The sequence below is a fragment of the Vidua chalybeata genome, chromosome 4, assembly GCF_026979565.1.
Source record: "Vidua chalybeata isolate OUT-0048 chromosome 4, bVidCha1 merged haplotype, whole genome shotgun sequence".
In the NCBI taxonomy this organism is placed as follows: Eukaryota; Metazoa; Chordata; class Aves; order Passeriformes; family Viduidae; genus Vidua; species Vidua chalybeata.
This window is the reverse complement of record NC_071533.1, coordinates 72,258,601-72,279,677: the sequence shown is the minus strand read 5'-3', so window position 1 is coordinate 72,279,677 and position 21,077 is coordinate 72,258,601. Positions and strand designations below refer to the sequence as shown.

The window sequence follows — 21,077 nt, the reverse complement described above, 5'->3', positions numbered from 1 at the left end:
TGCTGTGAACTAAACCCCTCTTCACCACGTGGATATTCATTTTATTTCCACATGGATATTTTATTTTATTGATTTCTTTTCAATCTGTGCTGATCCTCTGCAGTGAAACCCTTTGGAAGCTCCTCATCACTCCCCTCCAATGGGGGGTTAATGGGTGCAAAGAGGGATTTGCACTGCAGCTGACAGCTCACAAAATGCAATATTTAACTCCCCTTCCTCCCCGGCTCGGAGTCGGGAGCAGGGATCCCAGGGACAGGAGGAAACTGGACCTCTTGGCTCATTATGAGTCATTTATTCTGAACCGCACAAATTCTCCAAGCTGAATCCCAATTAAGACATTACACTACATGTGTTAATTAGTCTGCTCTCCTTTTTAAATCGAGCCATAACTCTTCCTAATTAGGAGGTCGGCCCTTGTAATTTGAACTGGCCTGGGCTGGAAGCACCCCTGGAAGTCACACCTGGGGGCTGGACCCGGGATCGTTTTAAATTGGTTGAGGTCTTACTTGGGTGATTATAAGGTTCCCCACAGGGCAGTAATTACAGAGGGTGCAGTTCCAAATTAAGATGTCAGGGGTGGTGTCAGCAGCGATGCCTTGGCTCTAAACTGAGCCCCAGGGAGGCTGCGAGGCTGCTGCTGCTGGGGTTGTCCCAGCGAGGGCTCTCAGGGATCACAGCAGCTTCAGCAGGACAAAAACCAGCTCTAGGTGCATCCAGGGATGATCACAGCTTATCCACGGTCCTGGCACGGGGCAGGTGTCACAGGGTGTGGGGCAGGGCAGGGCTCTCCTGCTGGGACAGTGACCTGCTGTCCTGCTGGGATGGGTCACCTTTCCTGCTTGGACAGGTCACCTTTCCTCTTGGGACAGGTCACCTCTCCTGCTGGGACAGGTCACCTGCTGTCCTGCTGGGATGGGTCACCTGCTGTCCTGCTGGGATGGGTCACCTTTCCTCTTGGGACAGGTCACCTCTCCTGCTGGGACAGGTCACCTGCTGTCCTGCTGGGATGGGTCACCTGCTGTCCTGCTGGGATGGGTCACCTGCTGTCCTGCTGGGATGGGTCACCTTTCCTCTTGGGACAGGTCACCTCTCCTGCTGGGACAGGTCACCCTTCCTGCTTGGATGGGTCCCCTTTCCTGCTGGGACAGGCCACATTTCCTTGGACAGGTAATTTTTCCTTCTTGGACAGGTCACTTTCCCTGCTCAGACAGGTCACCTGCTGTCCTGCTGGGACAGGTCACCTTTCCTCTTGGGACAGGTCACCTCTCCTGCTGGGACAGGTGACCTTTCCTGCTGGGACAGGTGACCTGCTCTCCTGCTCAGACAGGTGACCTGCTCTCCTGCTCAGACAGGTGACCTGCTGTCCTTCTCGGACAGGTGACCTGCTCTCCTGCTGGGACGAAGCCTTGCAGGCTTCTCTGAGAGTCTGTGAGATGCAGTCGTGCTCTGTGCAGCACGGAGCAGCTCAATATTGGAGAACAGAAGCTTGATTTTCACAGCACAAATTGATAGGATCAACTCTGTCTCGAGAGCTTATTAGTGAGGAGCTGAGATCCTGGAGGAGTTAAACTCTGGTGTTTGCTCTCCTCACGTCTCCCCAAGCTCCTGGAGATGAAGGCAGCTCTCAGCAAGGGTGAGGAGGCTGAGTGTGCCCAGACAGGAGCAGGGCATCAATTCCCTCTCATCAGATCCCCCAGGTGTGCCTGGAGCCAGCACTGGAGCAAGGGGCTGAGGTGTCCTGGGGTCCAACCTGGCTGCAACCCCGTGCCATGGCAGGGCAGGGGCAGCCCTGGGATGGGAAGGGCTGGCTGGCACCTGGGAACGGTGCACTGTGGATTGGGAGTGGTTTCATCCCAGTGATGGCACCACAGGGATGGATGATCAGGGCTTGGGGCCATCTCTTGTGCCTTCCCTGGCCAAGGAGAGCTCCTGTGACCGCCCCAGGGGGAAGGGGATCGTGGAATCATGGAATATCCTGAGCTGGACCCACAGGGATCACCCAGCCCAGCCCCACACACCCCAAAATCCCACCCTGGCCATCCCTGGCAGCGCTGTCCAAAGGCTCCTGGAGCTCTGGCAGCCTCGGGGCCGTGCCCATTCCCTGGGGAGCCTGGGCAGTGCCAGCACCCTCTGGGGAAGAGCCTTTCCCTAAAATCCAAACCTAAACCTGCCCTGGCCCAGCTCCAACTGCTCTCTGTGTCCGAAATAGCCCAGCAGCAAATCCACTCCCTCCCCACATTGCTCATACACACAGAACATTCCAGTAAAACTCCCTGTCCTGGTGTTGATTTATATTCCCTTTTTTTTTTTTTCCCAATTGAATGACAGGGATCCTTTTTGTAAATGGCTCTGGAATAAATCCTTCACAAATTATATTTTCCCCTTTAACGTTGGTAAACTGCCTGAGGCCCCATATCCTGGAATATATTTAATCTACCAGCTTCTACCAGCCAAATGCTGTCCCAGTTTTCCGGTGTTAATTCCATCAGAAGGGTCACCTTTGGGTCATTACCAGGACCTGACCTTGCAGGTATCTTCAGGAGTTTGCTGTTAACAAATCTTGAACTCATAAACATCCCCCAGGAACAGGAAATGTTCAAACATCCATGTCACCCTCTGCAGATGTTGGATTTTAACAAATTAAGGGATTGTCAATGCTGTGGCTTTATTGCCCCATCAGTGGAGCTGTTTGTGCCTTCTCCAGTGCCTTTCCCAAAGCTCCCAGAGCTCCCAGTGCCTCTCCAGGACCTGATCTCCTTCTGCTCACTGGGCATCAGCTCCAGCCTGGGGCGGGCTCACCTCGTCTGCCTCACCCCGGGTGGGGTGGGTGGAACTGGGGCTGGGGCAGGGGGAAGTTGGTGGTGACCTGCTGAGGAAGAGGTGTCCAGCCCTGGCAGTGCCCAAGGCCAGGCTGGACAGGGCTTGGAGGAGCCTGGCACGGGGGCAGGTGTCCCTGCCACGGCAGGAGGAGGAGTTGGGTCACCTCTGAGGTTCTTTCCAAGCCAAGCCATTCCGTGGTTCTCTGACACCGGTGAGGAGAGGGGGGCCAGGTGGGCAGCAGTGTCCATCCAGGGATGTCCTGCACTCCCCAGCTGGGGAGGATGGAAGTTTGACCAGGAAGTTTCTGCTTGGCAGAAAGCTCTCTGAATGCAGAACCTGAGAGCGGGATAGAGGTGGAAGTTTTTATATAAAAGAACAAAAGATGTGTAAATTGACAATTGCTGAGCCAGGACCTTTACTGGACAACCAAGAAAGCAAAGGTTAAGTCGACTTGGAAGGAGGTTTTATGACTAGAACAAAGGATGTGTTGGTCACAAACAAAAAGATGTTTTTTTTCCAAGCAGAAACAGGCCTTAGGAAAAGCAGAAAGATACCACAGGCAAACAGACCTGCAGATGTGGAAGTAGAAAAAAGGTCTAAGAATTTTCCACTGCAAGAAAACTGAAAAACAACTTTAAGCTTGAACTGCAACACACTAACTCATGTGGTTGGATAGTATTGACCACAATAGGGTAATGATGGTAGTTGTGAGAGGCTACAGGTAATAGTAAAGGTGTTGGTGGGTTGTTATGTATGAAGATGCTCAGCAAAGAAAAGTATAGAACGTGTTGTAACCAAAACTAAAGGGGCTCCAGGCCTGTCTGCAGCTGGAGCTGGCAGCTGTAGCTGTGGCTCTGTCACCCACGACCCACGGCTGCTGTAACGTCCTGGATTCAATAAACTGCATTTTCAGGAGCCTCCTGAGGGCTCTCGCTCTGCCCTGGCCCTGGCATGCTCTAACGGAGCCTTTCCCTTGCAGAACTTCGCTGCTGAGGTCCCGGCCCCGGCTGGTTCTCCCGGTCCAAAGCCTCGTGTGCCTCGCTGCCTTTGGCCTGGCCCTGCCCCTGGCCATCAGCCTCTTCCCGCAGATGTCCGAGGTCAGTGCGTGTCCGGGGGCTCGCAGGGGTGACAAACCACGGCCTCTTTGCCTTCCTGGGGTCCTCCTCCACTCCTGGATGGAGTTGGTTTCTTTTTCTTCCCCTGCACTGGGCACTGGTGAGGGCACACCTCGAGTGCCGTGCCCAGTTCTGACCCCTCCGCTTGGGAAGGACTTGGAGATGTTGGAGCTCATCCAGAGGGGGCAGCGAGGCTGGAGAGGGGCTGGGAACACAAACCCTGTGAGGAACGGCTGAGGGAGCTGGGGGGGCTCAGCCTGGAGAAAAGGAGACTCAGGGTGACCTCAGCACTCTCCACAGCTCCTGAGAGGTGCCTGTGGCCAGCTGGGCTTGGGCTCTTTCTCCAGGAACTGACAGAACCAGAGGTCACAGCCTGGAGCTGCACCAAGGGAAATACAGGCTGGAAATGAGGGAAAAGTGATTTCCAGAAAGGGTGAGAAAGTTCTGGAGTGGCTGCCCGGGGAGGTGGTGCAGTCCCCATCCCTGGGGTGTTTAACAAAGCCTGGGTGTGGCACTGGGTGCCAGGGTTTGGTTGAGGTGCTGGGGCTGGGCTGGACTCGATGGTCCTGAAGGTCTCTTCCAGCCCATTCTGTGAATTCTGTGAATATTCCTCTCCTGAACAGCGCAGCTTCACCAGGCAGGGAAAGGCCCCTCTCCCTCACACTGGGGTTTCCTTGGAGTTAAAATATTGAATCCAAGCTCTGTGCATGAGGCCAAGAGCCTGGACCTCCATTTGACGGGGAAGTTCTTCCCCAGAGCCTCTCTGGAGGCTTTTGCTTTTTCATCTCCTGGGAGGACCCAGCCTGGGGGTGAACAAAGGAAATCCAACCAAGGAAACAGGGAATGACCAATGCAGTCCCTCAGACCAATTTAATTGAACAAATTGCTCGGGTGGATTTATTTTAAGCCTTTCATTTTGGTGAGTGGAGCTTTTCCTGGTTGTAAAGCTGTGCATTTCCAGAGAAGGCCTCTATTCCTAAGGCAGAAAACCTCTGTCAAGCAAGGACTGTCTCACAAGGTTCTTTTCCTGTCAGCTGGATCAGGGGTTTGTATCACTGCCTGCACGTGAATTCATATTTTGTCAGTCTGGATGGGTTTATCCATGACTTCCAGCCAGGGAATCTTGCTGTACACTTGTGTGCTGACTGACAAACACGTTGGGAATTCTCTGTTGTCCTTCTTGCTGTCTCCAGGCTGAGAGAAAACTGTCCCTTCTCTCTAAGAACCTGAATTTATCTCAGTCTTGGAGCCTCTTGCTAAAAGACGTGTTTGCTGGAGCTTTAATGATTCATATGGCTCTTCCTTAAACTTTTTCTAATTAGTCAACATAATTTTTGGAGCCCTTCCATCAGGAGCAGACACAGCATTGCAGTCAGAAGCCGCACAAGCCCCAGTTGCAGGAGCAATGTGATTTCCCTGCCTCTCCTGGGCTCTGTGCATCCCCAGAGCCTGGCAGTGCTTTTGGCAGGAGCTCAGCCTCAGCTCCAGGCCATCAGCTCTGTGCCTGATCCCCAGTTCTGCTCCCAGGCTCGCCTTGGGAAAGGCTGGGGAGCGCTGCCAGGTCTCGCACCTGCTCAAGGTAGAGCCTGGAGCGCGCCCAGCCGGCCCGTGGGAAGGAGGCTGGGGCACACTGCATCCCTTCTGCTCCTTTTCCAGGGAATTGGAGAGTTTCTAAGGCTGCAAAAGCCCTCTGAGATCAGCGAGTCCAGCTGCTCTCCCCCAGCACTGCCAGGGCCACCACTGACCCTGTCCCCAGGTGTCACATGCACAGGGCTCTGAGATCCCTGCAGGGATGGGGACTGCACCCCTGCCCAGGGCAGCACCTTCCAGTGCCTGACTGCCCTTTCCAGGAAGGATTCCTGGAAAGAATTCCTAATATCCAGTTTAGGCCTTCCCTGGTGCACTTTTCCTGGAGATTTCCAGTTTCCTCCCTGTTTCCAGGAAAAATCTTTCAGGATAATCAGGGGAGCAAGACCACAGCAGGTACCACCAACCTCAGCTATCCCAAAGGAGACATTGCCACTGTTCCTCCAAGATTCTGGAATTCTAAAAGGGTTTGGATAGGAAGGACATTAAAGACCTCTCGTTTCCTGCCACGACCAGGGACAATTCCTCCCACTGGAATTGTGGCTTTCTGGGTGACAGATAATTCCTGTGCAGTATCTGATATTCCAGCAGGGAAAATCTCGTTGATTTTAGCAGCTGAATGAATTCTAACCCACAGGGAAAATTCAGGAGTGGTTTTCCTCCGGGGATACTGGGATTGCAGGCTCCAGGCAGTCCTGGAAGCGACGGCGTTGTCGGGAGTGACCTTCTGAAGGCAGCTGAGATGTTCTCAGCAGCGTAAACATGAATCAGCTCTGATTAGGGATCGGACGGGATGACGTGCGCTGCCCACGCGCCCTGCCAGGGAAAAGGAGCCCTCCCCTGAGCTCTGCCCGTGGGATCCAGCTCTGCTCCACGGGGTGAGAGCCCTGCACAGCTGGATCCACATCTGCTCACACTGCGGGGTCAGGGCTCCACACAGCCAGGGCTGATCACTCACAGAAGCCCAGACTGGTGGGGATCAGGAGGGAGCCTAAATCCCAACCAGAGCCACACCTCCCACTGCCCCAGGCTGCTCCAGCCCCAGTGTCCAGCCTGGCCTTGGGCACTGCCAGGGATCCAGGGGCAGCCACAGCAAATCTGGGAATTCCAGCCCAGCCACTCCCCACCCTCCCAGCCAGGAATTCCTTGCCAAGATCCCAGCCCAATCTCCCCTTTCCCAGTGGGAGCCATTCCCTGGCTCCTGTCCCTCTGTCCCTTGTCCCCAGTCCCTCTCCAGCTCTCCTGGAGCCCCTTCAGGGACTCTGAGGATTCCTTGGAATTTTCCCTTCTCCAGGGGAGCATTCCCAGCTCTCCCAGCCTATTTTCCCATTATGTCTGCATTTTCTGTAAACGTGTGAGTGTTTACACAGGACATTCCCCCCGTTCTCCAAAATCGCTTTGGAGGTTTCTGTGGGGATGCTCAAGGGAGCAAAGTGAGTGGTTTACCTGGACCAATCCCTCTGGATCCATTTCTGGATGGGAAATCCAAGTGACTTTGCAGGAAGTGTTCCTCAAAACCTGTGAATTTTTGGGCACTCATCACCAGACCCAGAACTTCAGCGGTTGGGCTCGATGACCTTGGAGTCTTTTCCAACCTGAACGATTCCATGATTCTGTCCTGTCAGATGAGGAATTTAGAGGTGGTTAAGCACTGATCTCTGTGGGAATGTCTTTGCTTTTGCCATGGCCTCGGTCAGGGGCACAGCAGGACAGGACCACGCTGTTGTACCAAGCAACAAGGAGTAAGAGACGTGTTCTGTTCCAAAAGCATGGCTGTGGTGTGAGCAGCAACCCCTGCAGGAATTGTGAGTGAGCCAAGTTCTGCCCTTAGTCACACCCTCACAACCTTTTGTGAGCCAGGGAGCAAACACAGAGGCTGATGTGTCATGGAGTGGCTGTTTTGGGCCAGGGGTTTGAGTGGCCCCCTTTGATCCTCTCTGCTAATGAGGCTCAAACTCACAATTGGTTTTCCAGCAGAACTGAAGCCTTGCAGTAGGTTTAATGAATTAATGCAGCCACCTTGTCCCATCAGCTGTAGCTGCTCCAGAGTTACTCCCGTGTTACAACAACTCCAGTGAAATCAGAGCTCAGCTCTGGCTGCAAACAGCCAGGGGAAGGGAATTCTGGAGGTGAGCAACCTCCACGTGCTGGGATGGTTAACGCACCCTGAGCCTTCTTTGGGTCCATATCCAGCCTAGCCAAGCCCTGGGTTTTGTAGGGATGAAATCCCACTTGGATTTCTGCAGCGGTGCTCCAGAATCCCAGCTTGTTTCTGGCTATTATGGCTTTAAAGAGAAGGTTATAAAAAGAAACCCCTCGTATCAGCCACGAAACCATGGATCCTTGGGAATACTCACGCTGGAGCTGCTGAGAAACATTCTTGTCATCCCAGGATAGTGTTAACTGTGGTACCTAAACCCATCAGTATGCATTGAGTAATTCACTGCTGTTAAGTTTAGGAGAAACATGCAGTTAATGCATTTAGCCCACAACCTCCAACTGCCTCCCATGCCCCCCGGGGAATCTCTTCCCTCTCCCAATCCCGCAGCATCCCCACTGACAACTCCTACTCAGCTATGCACTGCCAATGGAAACAGCTGTGACAGCTCCAAACCGAAAATGGGACTTGTGCAAATGAAATTCAGTGTAGCAGCAGAAGAAAGAACCACGGGGTCGCTCCGCTGCTTCTCGGCCCCGTGGGCCCCGCTCCTCCAGAGCGTTCCTCCAGCAGATCCACCAGGAGCTCGGGTCACCAGTGGGACCGTGGGGATAAAGGTGGGTAGGGCCAGGTGAGAAATGGAGAAATGGAGCTGCAGAATGGCCGAGAAGCCTTCAGCCACCTGAGCACTCCCGCCCTCACCTGGGGGAAGCTTAAAGGGTATTTTTAGGGTGATGCTCAATGCGAAGCGAGGCATCTTCCAGAATGAGGCTGATTTCAGCCTTTCCTTAAAAACAATCTTCCTTTTGGATCTCCAGGACAAGGGGAATAAACAGCCTAAAATCCAAGGCTGAGCTATTGTTTTCCAATCTGTTTTAGCCTTCATCTTGTTGGCAGGCTGCTTTAGAAAAGCAAAAGGTTAATGAGCCAATGTGCAGTGGGATTATTGCAGTAAAGATGACAGTGAACCAGTAATTACTAATTAGATGCAGTTTAACAGGAGGAACAAGTGAAATCTCCTCTTCACCAACTGTCAATAATTAGCAGATTTGGTGAGGTTGAAATGTGTCCACAGTTAAAAGGCTGATTTTTTAATGAAATGGCACTTGACAAAAGAGCTGTATGGAGGTCACAGCCATAGCCCTCGAGACGCTTCCCCATTCCATACTTAGGAGGGAAATCAGATGCAATCCAGCAGGGGGTCCCCATGGAACCATCCCTCCCTTGGGATTGCTTTGCACGGAAGGGGGGGAGGGGAGCAGGAGGGATTCTCTGCAGTAATTTTGTCCAAGTTGGATGAGAAGCCAGGGAAGGGATTTGCCAGCTGCCATGGGGAAAAATGTTTGAGAAGTGAGAAGTTCTGCTTTGCTTCTGGGGCTGGGGAACAGTTTCCTGGGAGTCTGGGAACCCTTGGGATGGAGGCTGGGCTTGGAAGGAGCTCCTCTCAGCAAAGAAGTGGCACGAGGTCCTGAAGGGCTGGCAGGAGGCTGGGAGCTCAGTGGGAAGTGTCTCCCAAAGACTGCAGAGGATTCAAGCTGTGCCTCAGAGATCGCTTCCTCCTGCTCCGCCGGTGCCTTCGGGAGCACCAAGAGGTTCATCTGAGGTTCCTCTCCTGAGTGCTGACCCAGCTTATCTTCTGGTTCATCTCCTGCCTTATCTTCTGGTTCATCTCCTGCCTTATCTTCTGGTTTATCTCCTGCCCTATCTTCTGGTTTATCTCCTGCTTTATCTTCTGGTTCATCTCCTGCCTTATCTTCTGGTTCTTCTCCTACCTTATCTTCTGGTTCATCTCCTGCCTTATCTTCTGGTTCTTCTCCTGCCTTATCTTCTGGTTTATCTCCTGCCCTATCTTCTGGTTCTTCTCCTGCTTTATCTTCTGGTTTATCTCCTGCCCTATCTTCTGGTTCATCTCCTGCTTTATCTTCTGGTTTATCTCCTGCTTTATCTTCTGGTTTATCTCCTGCCCTATCTTCTGGTTCATCTCCTGCTTTATCTTCTGGTTCGTCTTCTTGCCTTCCCCTTGTTGACAAAGGCAAGAGTATCTTTGTTCTCCACGTGAACCTCAAATGAAGAGGTGGTCCCAGGGGGCTTCTTTAATGCCCATGAAATGATTGATTTGAGCAGAACCCCCAGCATTTACATGACGGTGAGTGGCTGAACACTGGCATAGTTCAAGTAGGACCTGAGGGGAAATCTGAGCCATTTGGGAACGCGTTGAGCCCCTTTCCAGCCTTCAGATGAAGGGTGGTGGTGCCTAATGAGGTTTCTGGAGTTCCCTAGTGAGGATGGACTCGTTCCTGTCGGAAGCTGGAGAACGAGTGACCCTTCCAGAGCATTGTGCTGCCCCTGGCAGGGTGAAGTGGCAGGGGAGGAGGTGACATTTGGGGACAGCAGGTCCCAGAGGTTGCACAGAACTCCAGTGGAAGCTCCCAGGAAATACTGGCCTAAGGAAGTCCTAAACTCCACCTGTACTTCCAACCCCAGCAGGATCCCAGCACGGCTTGGGGCACTGGCCATGGCTGGTGGATTGTCCCCATCCTGCCTGGAGCAGTTTGGGTTTCCCAGCTGATCCTGCAGGGTCCTGCTGCCAGGGAAGCTCCCAACAGACGAAGCCTCCCTTTGGATGGGGAGAGCTTGCCCCGGTGGGTGGACACAGGCTGTGCCATCCTGGTGTTCCTGGTTCCTGTGGATTCCCACAGCCACAGCCCTGCCTGGCCCGCTGCAGGTGTTGAGATATGGGGTTAGGAACAAAGTTAAAAACCCATTTCAGATTCAGGTGGAGTGTGCTGCTTTGAATTGTTTAGTCTGTAGAGTCTCTTAATGTGCTGTGTTTGTAAAAAACCTGTGCTCACAAAAGCCTGTAGCTCACAAAACTGCCTCAAACAAGGTGAAAGGAATGTGAACTTCCAAGCTAGAAGAAGAAAGGCTCCTTAAACTTTGAAACAAGAACGAAACCAAAACTAAAGCTGCAGGGGACAGACAGACAACCAGAGAGCTCTCTGCACAAAGACTAATAAGAAATAAATATGCATAGACCTATTACAAAACTTAATGCATATGCAGCAATTTAGGAGACAAAGAAAGAGTTTAGACTCTCGAAGGGTGCACATGCCTTTAAAAATTATTCCACTTGTGCCCAGCGCCGTAATAAACACACCACTTTTCAACTTTAATTAATTGAAGAGTCGTCTGTCCATACATCAGCGCTCAGAAGTTGTGCTGTGATGGTTTATCCTGGGATCTCTCACAGCTGATAAGATTTATCTCAGCTGTGTTTTGACAGCAGAGGACCAGGATCCTCCTCTGAGGGGAGTCAGGTGTCCCTGCTCCAGGACAGGCCTCAGGTGAGCGCTGGAGGGCAAAGATCTCCTCAGGCTTTGCTGCCAGAGTCACAGGTGAAGGGCACAGCTGTCACCCCACGGTTCTGGTGGAACCACACCTGGACGTGGCGGGCTCTTGGCTGCAGGGATCTGCCCCAGCTCCTGCTCCCACCTGGAGTTTCTCTCTCTGGCATCATCCCCACCCACAGAAACAGACGTGGATTTGCTTTAGAGCTTGCAAGGTCAGGTCGCCCTCCATGGGATAAACTCCAGGTCAATGTGACAGCAGAGCTTTTTGGGGAGCTCAGGTGCATTCGAGGCAAGGACAGAGGCAGGTTCAGGTGCTCCAAACCTCCCCGGGGCAGTTCCTGGGTGAAGGTATTCCCTAAGAACATGGGAAAGGATGCCAGGCGCAGTCCTGTCCTGCCCTTCCAGTGGTGCTTTGTCCTGAGCTGCTGATCCAGCAGCCTCCAGCTCCTTCCTGCTTCAGGGAGGGCTTTGGGTCAGAGCCTGGTGCTCCTGCAGAGACCACACAACCCAAACATTCCAGGCCCTGCACAGCTGGGACATCCCAGCCAGGAAAACCCCCAGATGCTCCTTTTTGTATGGTAACTCCTCATTCCCACCATGTGAAGATGCTCTCTTAGGTTCTCCTTCTGGGATGGAGCAGATGTTGTGTCCCGGTAATTCCCTTCTGCCTGCTCCACCTGGTGGAATTCCAGCTGCAAATCCATGGTGGTGATGCCACAGAAGCAGCACTTGCCTTGTCCCAGGGCCACCCCCATTTCCCAAACTCATCTGGGAGCTCTTCCCTGCGGTGCCCTTTGGGTTCGTGTCCTGGCACAACTGAAACTCCTCTTGACCAGGAGAGAAGGAACCAGTGTGGCAAATTTCTGGGCCATGACATCCCCCATTTCCATGGGGCTTTTCACCCCCACTTCTTTCTCAAAATCGCAAAATCAAAGCATTTCCCTACTCGCTCCCCAGTGCTCTGGAGCTGGGAGATCTCAGTCACCTCTGGGAGCAAATGCTTCTCTAAAATCCTGGAATCATGGAATGGTTTGGGTTGGAAGCGACCTTAAAACTCATCTTGTTCCACCCCCTGCCATGGGCAGGGACACCTTCCACTACTCCAGGCTGCTCCAAGCCCCGTCCAGCCTGGTTCTGGACACTTCCAGGGATGGGGCATTTCCAAGGGGAAGGGGAAGGAGAAGGGGAAGGCTGTGGCCTCCAGGGGCTCCTCCACCACTGCTCAGGAGCCCTTGGGCCACTTCAGGGTGGTTAAATTTCCACCTGCTCCGCCTGTTTGGGTGATTATTGGACTCGGTGACACCTGAGGGCCAGGGAAGGTCAGGAGTGAGCAGAGCCCTGATGGCTGTGGGGGCTGTGCCTTTGTTCTCCCTCCCCTCCCTGTCCCGGAGCCTTTGATTTGTGACCCAGCTGGGTTTTTTTTGATGGCTGCTCCTGGGAGTGCTCCTTTGTTTCGCCACTCAAAGGTGCTGAACGTTTTCCAGGGCCCTAAAAGCCCAAGGTGGAGCAGCAGTGCTGGGCAGCAGGGCCTGAGCCGAGCTGTTCTTTGTGGTCAGCGGGGTGGGTGTGGGACCCTCTGGAGCGCCCAGGGGCTCCGGGGCGCTGTCAGACACGGGATCTGGTTTCATGTTTATACCCCTGGCCCTGGGAGACAGGTTCAAGTATGTAAACTATCCCCCTGCAAGCACAGGCTGCTGCAGGTGTGTGGGTGCTGGTGGGCATAAAAAAACATTCCTGACACCAGCTCTTTTGAGGAGTCTTCACCTCCTGATGGCTATAAGCCATTAGGAGTCAAAAGAAAGAGCTGACATCCGACAAGTCCGGATAAACAGCTAAACATTAACCCTTAAAGTGGCCCGAAAAACAGACTTAAAAGGCTCTTTGTGGAAAGAAGCCATTTCTTTCGCAGGCCTGTTAATTGCTGTCTTTCTTCAGGACACCTTTCAGCAGCACCTACTGTAAACAGAGGGGCTCCTCCCCAGCGCTTCCCCAGGATTCCTGCACTGCCCTGGCCATTCCTGGGCCCTCCGCTGGCTCCTGGGCTTTGCTGCTTTATTCTGGGCCTGAAAACCAAGTCCCTGCCCCTCTTCTGCCAGCCCACCCTGAGCACCCCGGCCACTTGCTGGAAATCACGGAATACCCCGAGCTGGAATGAGGAATGGTCCACAAGGACCACCCCACGCCCTGGCCCCACGCAGGAATCATTCAATCAGGAAAACTTGGTCAGAGCCCTCTTTATCAGCCCCAGATCTTCCCTGCCCGTCTCCTGCCTTGCCCCTCTCTTGTCACGCAGGGTTGGATTTGTCCTTTTTGGTGTATTTGGGGTTATTTTGGCTCATCTGGAGCAGCTCTGACTACTCCAAGAGGTGCCGGATGCAAAGGAAGGGGATCCGTTGTCCAGACTTGCCTGCTTAGGGCTGAGAATGCCTTATTAATCACACCTCACATATATAATTATCTGTAATTGCTTTTTAAATTTCCTGTTCCTAGTGAGGCTGGTGGTCTGCAAGAGAAGGAAATGTGCTGGAGGTTGGGATCCTGGGGAATTTGCTCAGCTTCCTAAAGCACCAAGGGCATCCCTAAATCCCTCTCTTCTATCGTGCTCTTCCCCCTGAACAGCAGGAGAATTCAGGGGTCGATGTCTTCAGCAAAGAGCAGCAAATTCCTTCTTCCTTGACAGAGCTGCTTGAGGAATTCCTGCTGGAATGGACCTAAGAGCTCATTTTCATCCAAAATGAAGCTTTTTAATAATGTCCACATTCAAAAGGAGGATTTTTTTTTTTTTCTTCCAAGAAAGGAGAAACTCTTGAGTGTCTGTGTAGGTGCTTTTCATTCCAGCGAGGATCAGGAATCGTAACTAAACTGCAATTTTGGGAGCTCTCAAGGCCATATTTGGAGTGGGCTGGTGACTTTTCCACCAATCCACTGGCTCGGATGTTCCAAAAAAAAAAAAAAATCTGCATCTGGTAAATGTGAGGGTTCTTCCAGGAAGCCAGGGAGAACTTTCTTCCTGGGAGAGGGCAAGGCCATGAGCCCTGAGGTCACCACACAGCTGCTTCTGTGCCAGCCTAAAACCTTTCTGGAGCTGCTGTGGAAATAAATTTATTGTGGTAAACTCAGGTTTACCCCGTGGGCACCCATCCCACCCCCTCCCACGCTGAGCAGACCTCCAGAGCAGAGGGGAGAAGGTTCAGCTCCCCCAAAGGCCTTGGGTGTCTCCTCTCTCTGGAAGACAGGCACAGGGGAGTTTTTCTGATCTTGCTATTTGAAATCTCAGGGTCTCAAAGCTTTTATTTGGGGGGGTTTTGGTGGTTTTGTTTTAACACTTGAGGTTTCTGGTGCTGTGGGCAACCCTCTGCTTTCCCAGATGACCCAAACTCACAACTCTGCAATGGCCTGGAGGTGGTGCCATGCTGGGCATTGACCTTCCAAATTTTATAAAGCTGGAGGTGCTGAAGGTCTAAGAGCTCAGTGTTAGCCAAACCCCACAAAAACCCCAAAGAAAGGCTTAGGAACCACAAGATTTCAAACAGCAAGACCTTGCAAGAAGTTCCTCGTGTCTGCCAGATGTCCCTGATGTCACCTTGAGGCGCCTTGAGGGTCCCTGTGGGGCAGTGGGTGAGAGCAGGAGAGCTCCTGGGGGATGGTTTGGGGCTGCTGTGCTCCAGGACAGGCTGGGACACGCAGGGGACAGGGGTCACCTCCCCCAGGTGTGGGGCTGCTGTCCCACCTGCTGCTCTCTTCTCATCGCTGGTATCATTCCAGAGACGCCCTGGGAGGGCAGCTCCCTGCTCCAGCCACAAATCCACATTTCCCTTCCTTTTCCTTTCCCCAAATCCGCATTTCCCTTCTTCCCACCTGATTAAATGCCCAGCTCTCTGCTGAGGATTTTTCCTCAGAGAAGCTGTGCTGTGGTGATTCCCCAAAAGTGAGATTAAAAACTCCCACCCTTGATTGCAGAATCATGAAATTAGGTTGGAAAAGACTTGAAAAAGATTTGAAATTAGTTGGAAAAAGACTTTTAAGGTTGTCGAGTCCAACCATGAACCCAGCACCACCAAACCACGGAACCACAGGATCATTTAGGCTGGAAAAGACCTTTAAAATCATCAACTCCAGCCACGAAGCCAGCACTGCCCAACCCAGTGAAGTGGGGGAAGTTGCAATTCCGCAGCTGCCCCAAAAATCCTGAAATCTGCTCTGCTTCTGGGAAGTTGGTTATTCCCATTTAGGCTGAGGGCAGGAACAGCCCTGCAAACAAAAAGTCTCCTGAAATGGAAAACCTTCAAAACCAAAACAGCCAAATATTCCAGAATAGCCAAATATTCCAGGACAAAAAAAAAATCTTCTGAACTTAATAACTCTCAAAAGCCAAAACAACCAAATATTCCAGAACAGCCAAATATTCCAACTTTCCTTTTTTTTTTTTTTTTTGGTTTTTTTTTTTGGCAGGGGAGAGGGGGAGCTTGGGTGTTTGTGGCTTTGGTGGTTGTTGTTTGGTTTGGTTTGGATTTTTGGGGTTTTGAGGGGTTTTTTTTTGTTTGGTTTGGGTTTTTTGTTCTTTGTTTTTGGTTTTTTTTTTTGTTTTTTTTTGTTTTGGTTTTGGTTTTTTTTTTTTTTTTTGTTTTGTTTTGGGTTTTTTTGGGGAGGGGGTTGTTTGGTTTATTTGTTTTTTTGTTTTGTTTTTGTCTGAAAATGATGTTCTGGGAAGGCAGAAGGGAGGTGGATGCAGTCAAAGCATCCATGGCAAAAAAAAAAAAAAAAAAAGTCTCCTGTCAGCTCAGGAGTAGAATCATGGAATCATGGAATGGTTTGGGTTGGAAGGGACCTTAAAAATCCTCTCATTTCCACTCTGTCCTACAGGAAGCTGAAGGTGGGTGCTGGTGACCAAAACATCCATGGCAGAAAAGCCCAGAAAAATCTTCTGGAATGGATAAATCTCAGGAGCCAGGACAGCCAAATATTCCAGAACAGCCAAATATTCCAACTTTCCTCCATTTTTATGGTTTAAAGATAATTTTAATTCCAAGCTCTGGTGCTTTTTCTCCCCCCCTCGTCTGTGTCCAGCCCAGGGTGAGGCAGCAGCCCTGATCCAGCTCTGGTGGAAAAGTGCTGACCATGGGTCCTGTCACAGGCAGAGCACTTCCAGCTTTTCTCCCTTCTTTGGAACAATGAAAAGGAGTAAATTTGGGATATTTGGCTCCTGAGATTCATCCATTCCAGATTTTTCTGGTTTTTCTTTGCCATGAAGGCTCTGGCCACCAGCAGCCACCTCCAGCTGCTGTAGGACAGGGTAGAAGTGAGAGGATTTTTAAGGTTCCTTCCGAGCAAACCATTCCATGGTTCTAATCTTGAGCTGTCAGGAGACTTTCCATGGTTTTGTGAAAAACATTTTGACTGAATACAACGTTTTTTTAATTATGAAAACTGAACGTTTCTTTCAAAGACAGGGGTCAAAAAGACTTGAGAGAAACCTAAAATGAAGAGAACTGTTCTGGTCACCTCTTAAATTCAATTTTTATTATTAATTTGAAAGAAAACTTCAGAAAATTCAGGTTTCTCTCAAAACTGGTTCCCCCCAACTCTGATTTGGGCAGAAAACTGAATATCAGTAATTCATGAATCATTAATTTGTACTTCAGTCTTGAGAACCTCTCTCAACCAGTGTGGCCAGCTTTGGGACACGCTGGGATTTCAGCTGGGTAGAAAAACTGGGAAGTTGTCAGAAAAGAGCTTTAACACCAACATTTCAGGGAGCAATCTGCCTTGCTGAGGAGAACCACGAGTCACCTTCCATGGCAAGGATGCCTTCCATGGCAAGGACACCTTCCATGGACACCTTCTATGGACACCTTCCATGGCCAGGGACACCTTTGATGGGCAGGGACACCTTCCATGGACACCTTCCATGGCCAGGGACACCTTCCAAAGACAGGGACACTTTCCAGAGACACTTTCCATGATCAGGGACACCTTCCATCGGCAGGGACACCTTCCAAAGACAGGGACACCTTCCACGGACACCTTCCATGGCCAGGGACACTTCCATAGACAGGGACACCTCCCATGGACACCTTCCATGGACACCTTCCATGAGCAAGGACACCTTCTACGGACACCTTCCATGGCCAGGGACACCTTCCAGAGACAGGGACACCTCCCACAGACACCTCCCACGGACACCTCCCACAGACACCTTCCATGGACACCTTCCATGGTCAGGAACACCTTCCATGGACACCTTCCACAGACAGGGACATCTTCCATAGACACTTTCCATGGCCAGGGACACTTTCCATGAGCAAGGACACCTTCCATGAACAAGGACACCTTCTATGGATACTTTTCATGGTCAGGGACACCTACCATGGCCAGGGACATCTTCCATGAGCAAGAGCACCTTCCATGGCCAGGGACACTTTCCATAGACAGGGACACCTTCCATGGACACCCTCCATGGTCAGGGACACCTTCCATAGACAGGGACACCTTCCATGGACACCCTCCATGGTCAAGGACACCTTCCATGGACACCTTCCATGGATGCTTTCAACGGTTAGGGACACCTTCCATGGACACCTTCCATGGACACACTCCATGGTCAGGGACACCTTCCATGGACACTTCCAATGGTTAGGGACACCTTCCATGGACACCTTCCATGGACACCTTCCATGGACACTTCCAATGGTTAGGGACACCTTCCATGGACACCCTCCATGGTCAGGGACACCTTCCATGGACACCCTCCATGGACACTTCCAGTGGTTAGGGACACCCTCCATGGTCAGGGACACTTTCCACGGACACCTTCTGCTAGGCCAGGTGCTCCAAGTCCTGAAATCCGAGGGGCGCTGGTCAGTGACCTGAAACGCTGCTGAGACACCCACAAATCCATGGGACAGGATGGATCCATCCAGAGGGGCTGGGAGAGCTGGGGGAAGGAAGGACTCACGGAGACGTTTGCCACCATTCATCAGCACTCCTGGATAACTGGGAAGGTCCCAGTTGACTGGGAATGCAAATGGGTGGGGCCCTCATGCCAAGAATGGGGCTGGAGAGTGGCCAGGGCAGAAAGGAGCTGGGAAGGGGCTGGGGAGTTCTTGAGGGAGCTGGGAAGGGGCTGGAGAATTCCTGAGGGAGCTGGGAAGGGGCTCAGCCTGGAGCAAAGGAGGCTCAGGGGGGACCTTGTGGCTCTGCACAGCTCCTGCCAGGAGGGGACAGCCGGGGGGTCGGGCTGGGAACAGGGAACAGGGACAGGAGGAGAGGGAACGGCCTCAGGCTGAGCCAGAGGAGCCTCAGGGTGGACATCAGCAGGAATTTCTCCATGGAAAGGGTGCTCAGGCCTTGGAAGTGCCCAGGGAGGTTTGGGGTGCCCATCCCTGCAGGGATTTCAGAGAATGTCTGGATGTGGCACTTGGGGACGTGTGGCAGAGGTGGCCCTGGCTGTGCTGGAGGATGGTTGGGCTTTGTGATCTCTGAGCTCCTTCCCAACCCCAAGCATTCCATGATTCCGTGGTGCCACAGCCCTTCCTACACCTGGCTGAGCTTCCCGAGGCTCAGAGAGCCTGGCCCTGCCCTGGGCTCTGCCCTGGTGACCGGAGGCCTGGGAGGGGTTGGCCCAGAGCTGCTGGAAGGGCCAGGAGACCCTTCCCAGGCTCCCAACGAGCCACCACCCCCTCTCCCCGCTGGCAGCAGCAGAAGACACAGTGACCATGCTGGCCTTCCCTTCCCCCAGCCCGGAGCAGCATCCCTCAGTCCCCGTGACCCTCCCCCTCCCAAAATTGGCTGCTTTCTCCCTTCTTCTCCCCCCCACTCCTTTTTTTTTTTTTTTTTTTTTTTTGGCTGAGTGATGAGCTGTATGCCAAATCCATCTGCTCCTGTCTCCCCTAGCTGCCTTCCATATCGTTCCAGGATCCCTGGCAGCGAGCCTAGACCTATCTCTCTCCCTGCACTCTCCGGAGCACATTCCTTTCTACACCTTTTCCCGAGCTGGGATAGAAATGAGTATCAACCCCAAACAAAAAGCATCTGCTTTCTGCCTGCTGCTGCCTCACCGGCCGCGCCTGCACGTTACACCCGTGTCAGCAGCCATGCAAAACACACACAACCCCCCGCTCGCGCCCAGCCGGGAGCGGCTGCCGGGATTTGGGGCGCCGGGAGCTCCCCCGCGCCCGCTCCCGCGCCGGCTCCGCGGCACCAGCTGTGACCACCGCACCATTTGTTCCTCCAGCCCACGCCAGCACTCGGAGCCAGTTCTTTATCACCCCAATTAGCCTTGTCTGAGCTGATGAGAGGAGAGAGGCTTCCACTGCAAGGCAGGGATGGGGGGAAGAGAGCTGGAGAGCCGTGGGTACCCGGGAGGCGATTCCCAGCTTTGTTCCCTGGGAGGGATGGATTTCACCGGGTCGGGGGCACCGGTGCTGGCCCTGCTGCCATCCTGCCTGAGCTACCTGAGCGACGCTGGCCCACGTACAGGTGCTTCATAAGGTTCAGGGCGCAGAGTTTTTCGGGGTTTTCCCCCTTTTTCCCCCCGTGCTCTTGGCTGTCTGCCAGAGGGAAAGGAGCATCCTCAGGCTTCACCTGCTCCCAGGGGCTGGGATGGGCTGTGGTTCACCCCAGCCACGTTTCTGGGTGAGCTGGGAGGTGCACCCTGGTGGTGTCCCCAGCGAGGCTCTCCCTGGATCTATGGCAGAGCTTCCAGCGGCCTCACAGGGCGCTGAAGGAATTCCTGCTTCTCCCACGGCCTCATTGGAGAGCTTCCCATGTCAGGTACCAAGCTGTCAGTGCAACCATCAGCCCCAAATCCTGGGCTTTGCCCCGAACAGCCCCCTTGTAGCACTGTCTGGGAGTGGTGCTTCCCACCCTGGGTCCCTCAGTGCTGCTGGGAGCTTCTGTCCCTCCTGGACTTCTGGGGATTCATTGGTGAAGTTCCTTTCCCTGTAACACCCCAGTGCCATCATCCCAAAGCCAGGAAGGGGATCCCTCCTGTGCCCTGGCACAGATAGGACTGGGAGGAAGAGGATGGACATGATTCAACCCCAGTCCCATGGTGGGCGCTTGGTTTGAAGGCACAAAGTCCCCTGTGTGGGACAGGTCCCATCAGTGCAGGCCCAGCCTGCTCCTCAGAGCACCCTCCAAGGCTGCCTCTCCTTCACAGGAGGGTTCCCAGCACGGCTGTGACCATGATCGGGGTCGTCTTGGCAGCTGAGACACCCAAATCTTACCCAGGAGCTGTGGTCTCCACATCTCTCACAATTCCGTGGCCAGCTGGCTGAGCAGGTCCAGGATTCTGGACAGCTGGAACAGCAAAACCCCAAAATGAGCGAAACTACACTTTCCAACAAAAAACACCAGCAAGGGAGTCAAAGACTGGTGCACAGCAATGTGATTTAATGTTGTCTTGATACCTGTAACCCACCACCATCTCCCTGTTCTTCTCCATCTGATTTCCAGGTGGGAGGAGCAGGTTCCTCCTGATGGATTTCTGAGCAGCTTTCCCAATTTCCTGTACGTTTTTCCTTGGTGCAGATGCACCCCTTGGAGCTCCTGAGTCTCTAGAGCAGATTTTAATCCCTCCTTGATTAAAGTCAGCCAGAAGGAGACCTGAAGAGGAGGCTCCAGTTCAACCAGTCACCCCCAGTTTCTCCAACATCTTCCCAGGCTTCGGGAAGGTGCTTGATTTTGGTACCACAGCTCCAAACCAGTGTCTGTGACTGGTGGTGTCACAGGGGTCCCTGACTGGGAGCCCATCCTGCATGAGAACCATGGAATCGTTGAAATGGGAAAGCCCTCAGAGCCCAGCCAGTCCAACCATTCCCCCAGCACTGCCAAGGCCACCGCTGACCATGTCCCCAGGTGCCACATCCATGTGTGTTTTGGGCACTTTCCCCTTAGGCATGAATTCCCAAGTCCCTCTGCTCAGTCACCAGAACTATCCCAACTCCACCCCACGTCCCTGAACCCACCTCAGACCCCTCTGTGCAGCCTTGCCGTGGATGAAGAACCCATTCCCCATGCAGGGAAAGGAGCTGCTTCCCCCCTGGA

At 52.9% G+C, this 21,077-nt stretch overlaps 1 protein-coding gene and 1 long non-coding RNA gene across 2 annotated transcripts in view; one reads left to right on the top strand and one right to left on the bottom strand.

Moving 5' to 3' along the window:
* Positions 1–21,077, top strand: part of SFXN5 (sideroflexin 5) — a 107,759-nt gene that overhangs the window by 84,144 nt on the left and 2,538 nt on the right. Inside the window, 1 exon segment of the mRNA XM_053939917.1 lies at positions 3,800–3,917. Coding sequence (XP_053795892.1) covers positions 3,800–3,917 — 118 coding nt within the window.
* On the bottom strand, positions 2,787–9,825 carry LOC128786593 (uncharacterized). Its single transcript, XR_008430353.1, has 3 exons — positions 6,969–9,825; positions 2,984–3,156; positions 2,787–2,866 (listed from the first exon to the last, which is right to left on the bottom strand). It is a non-coding gene; the product is annotated as an uncharacterized LOC128786593 (long non-coding RNA).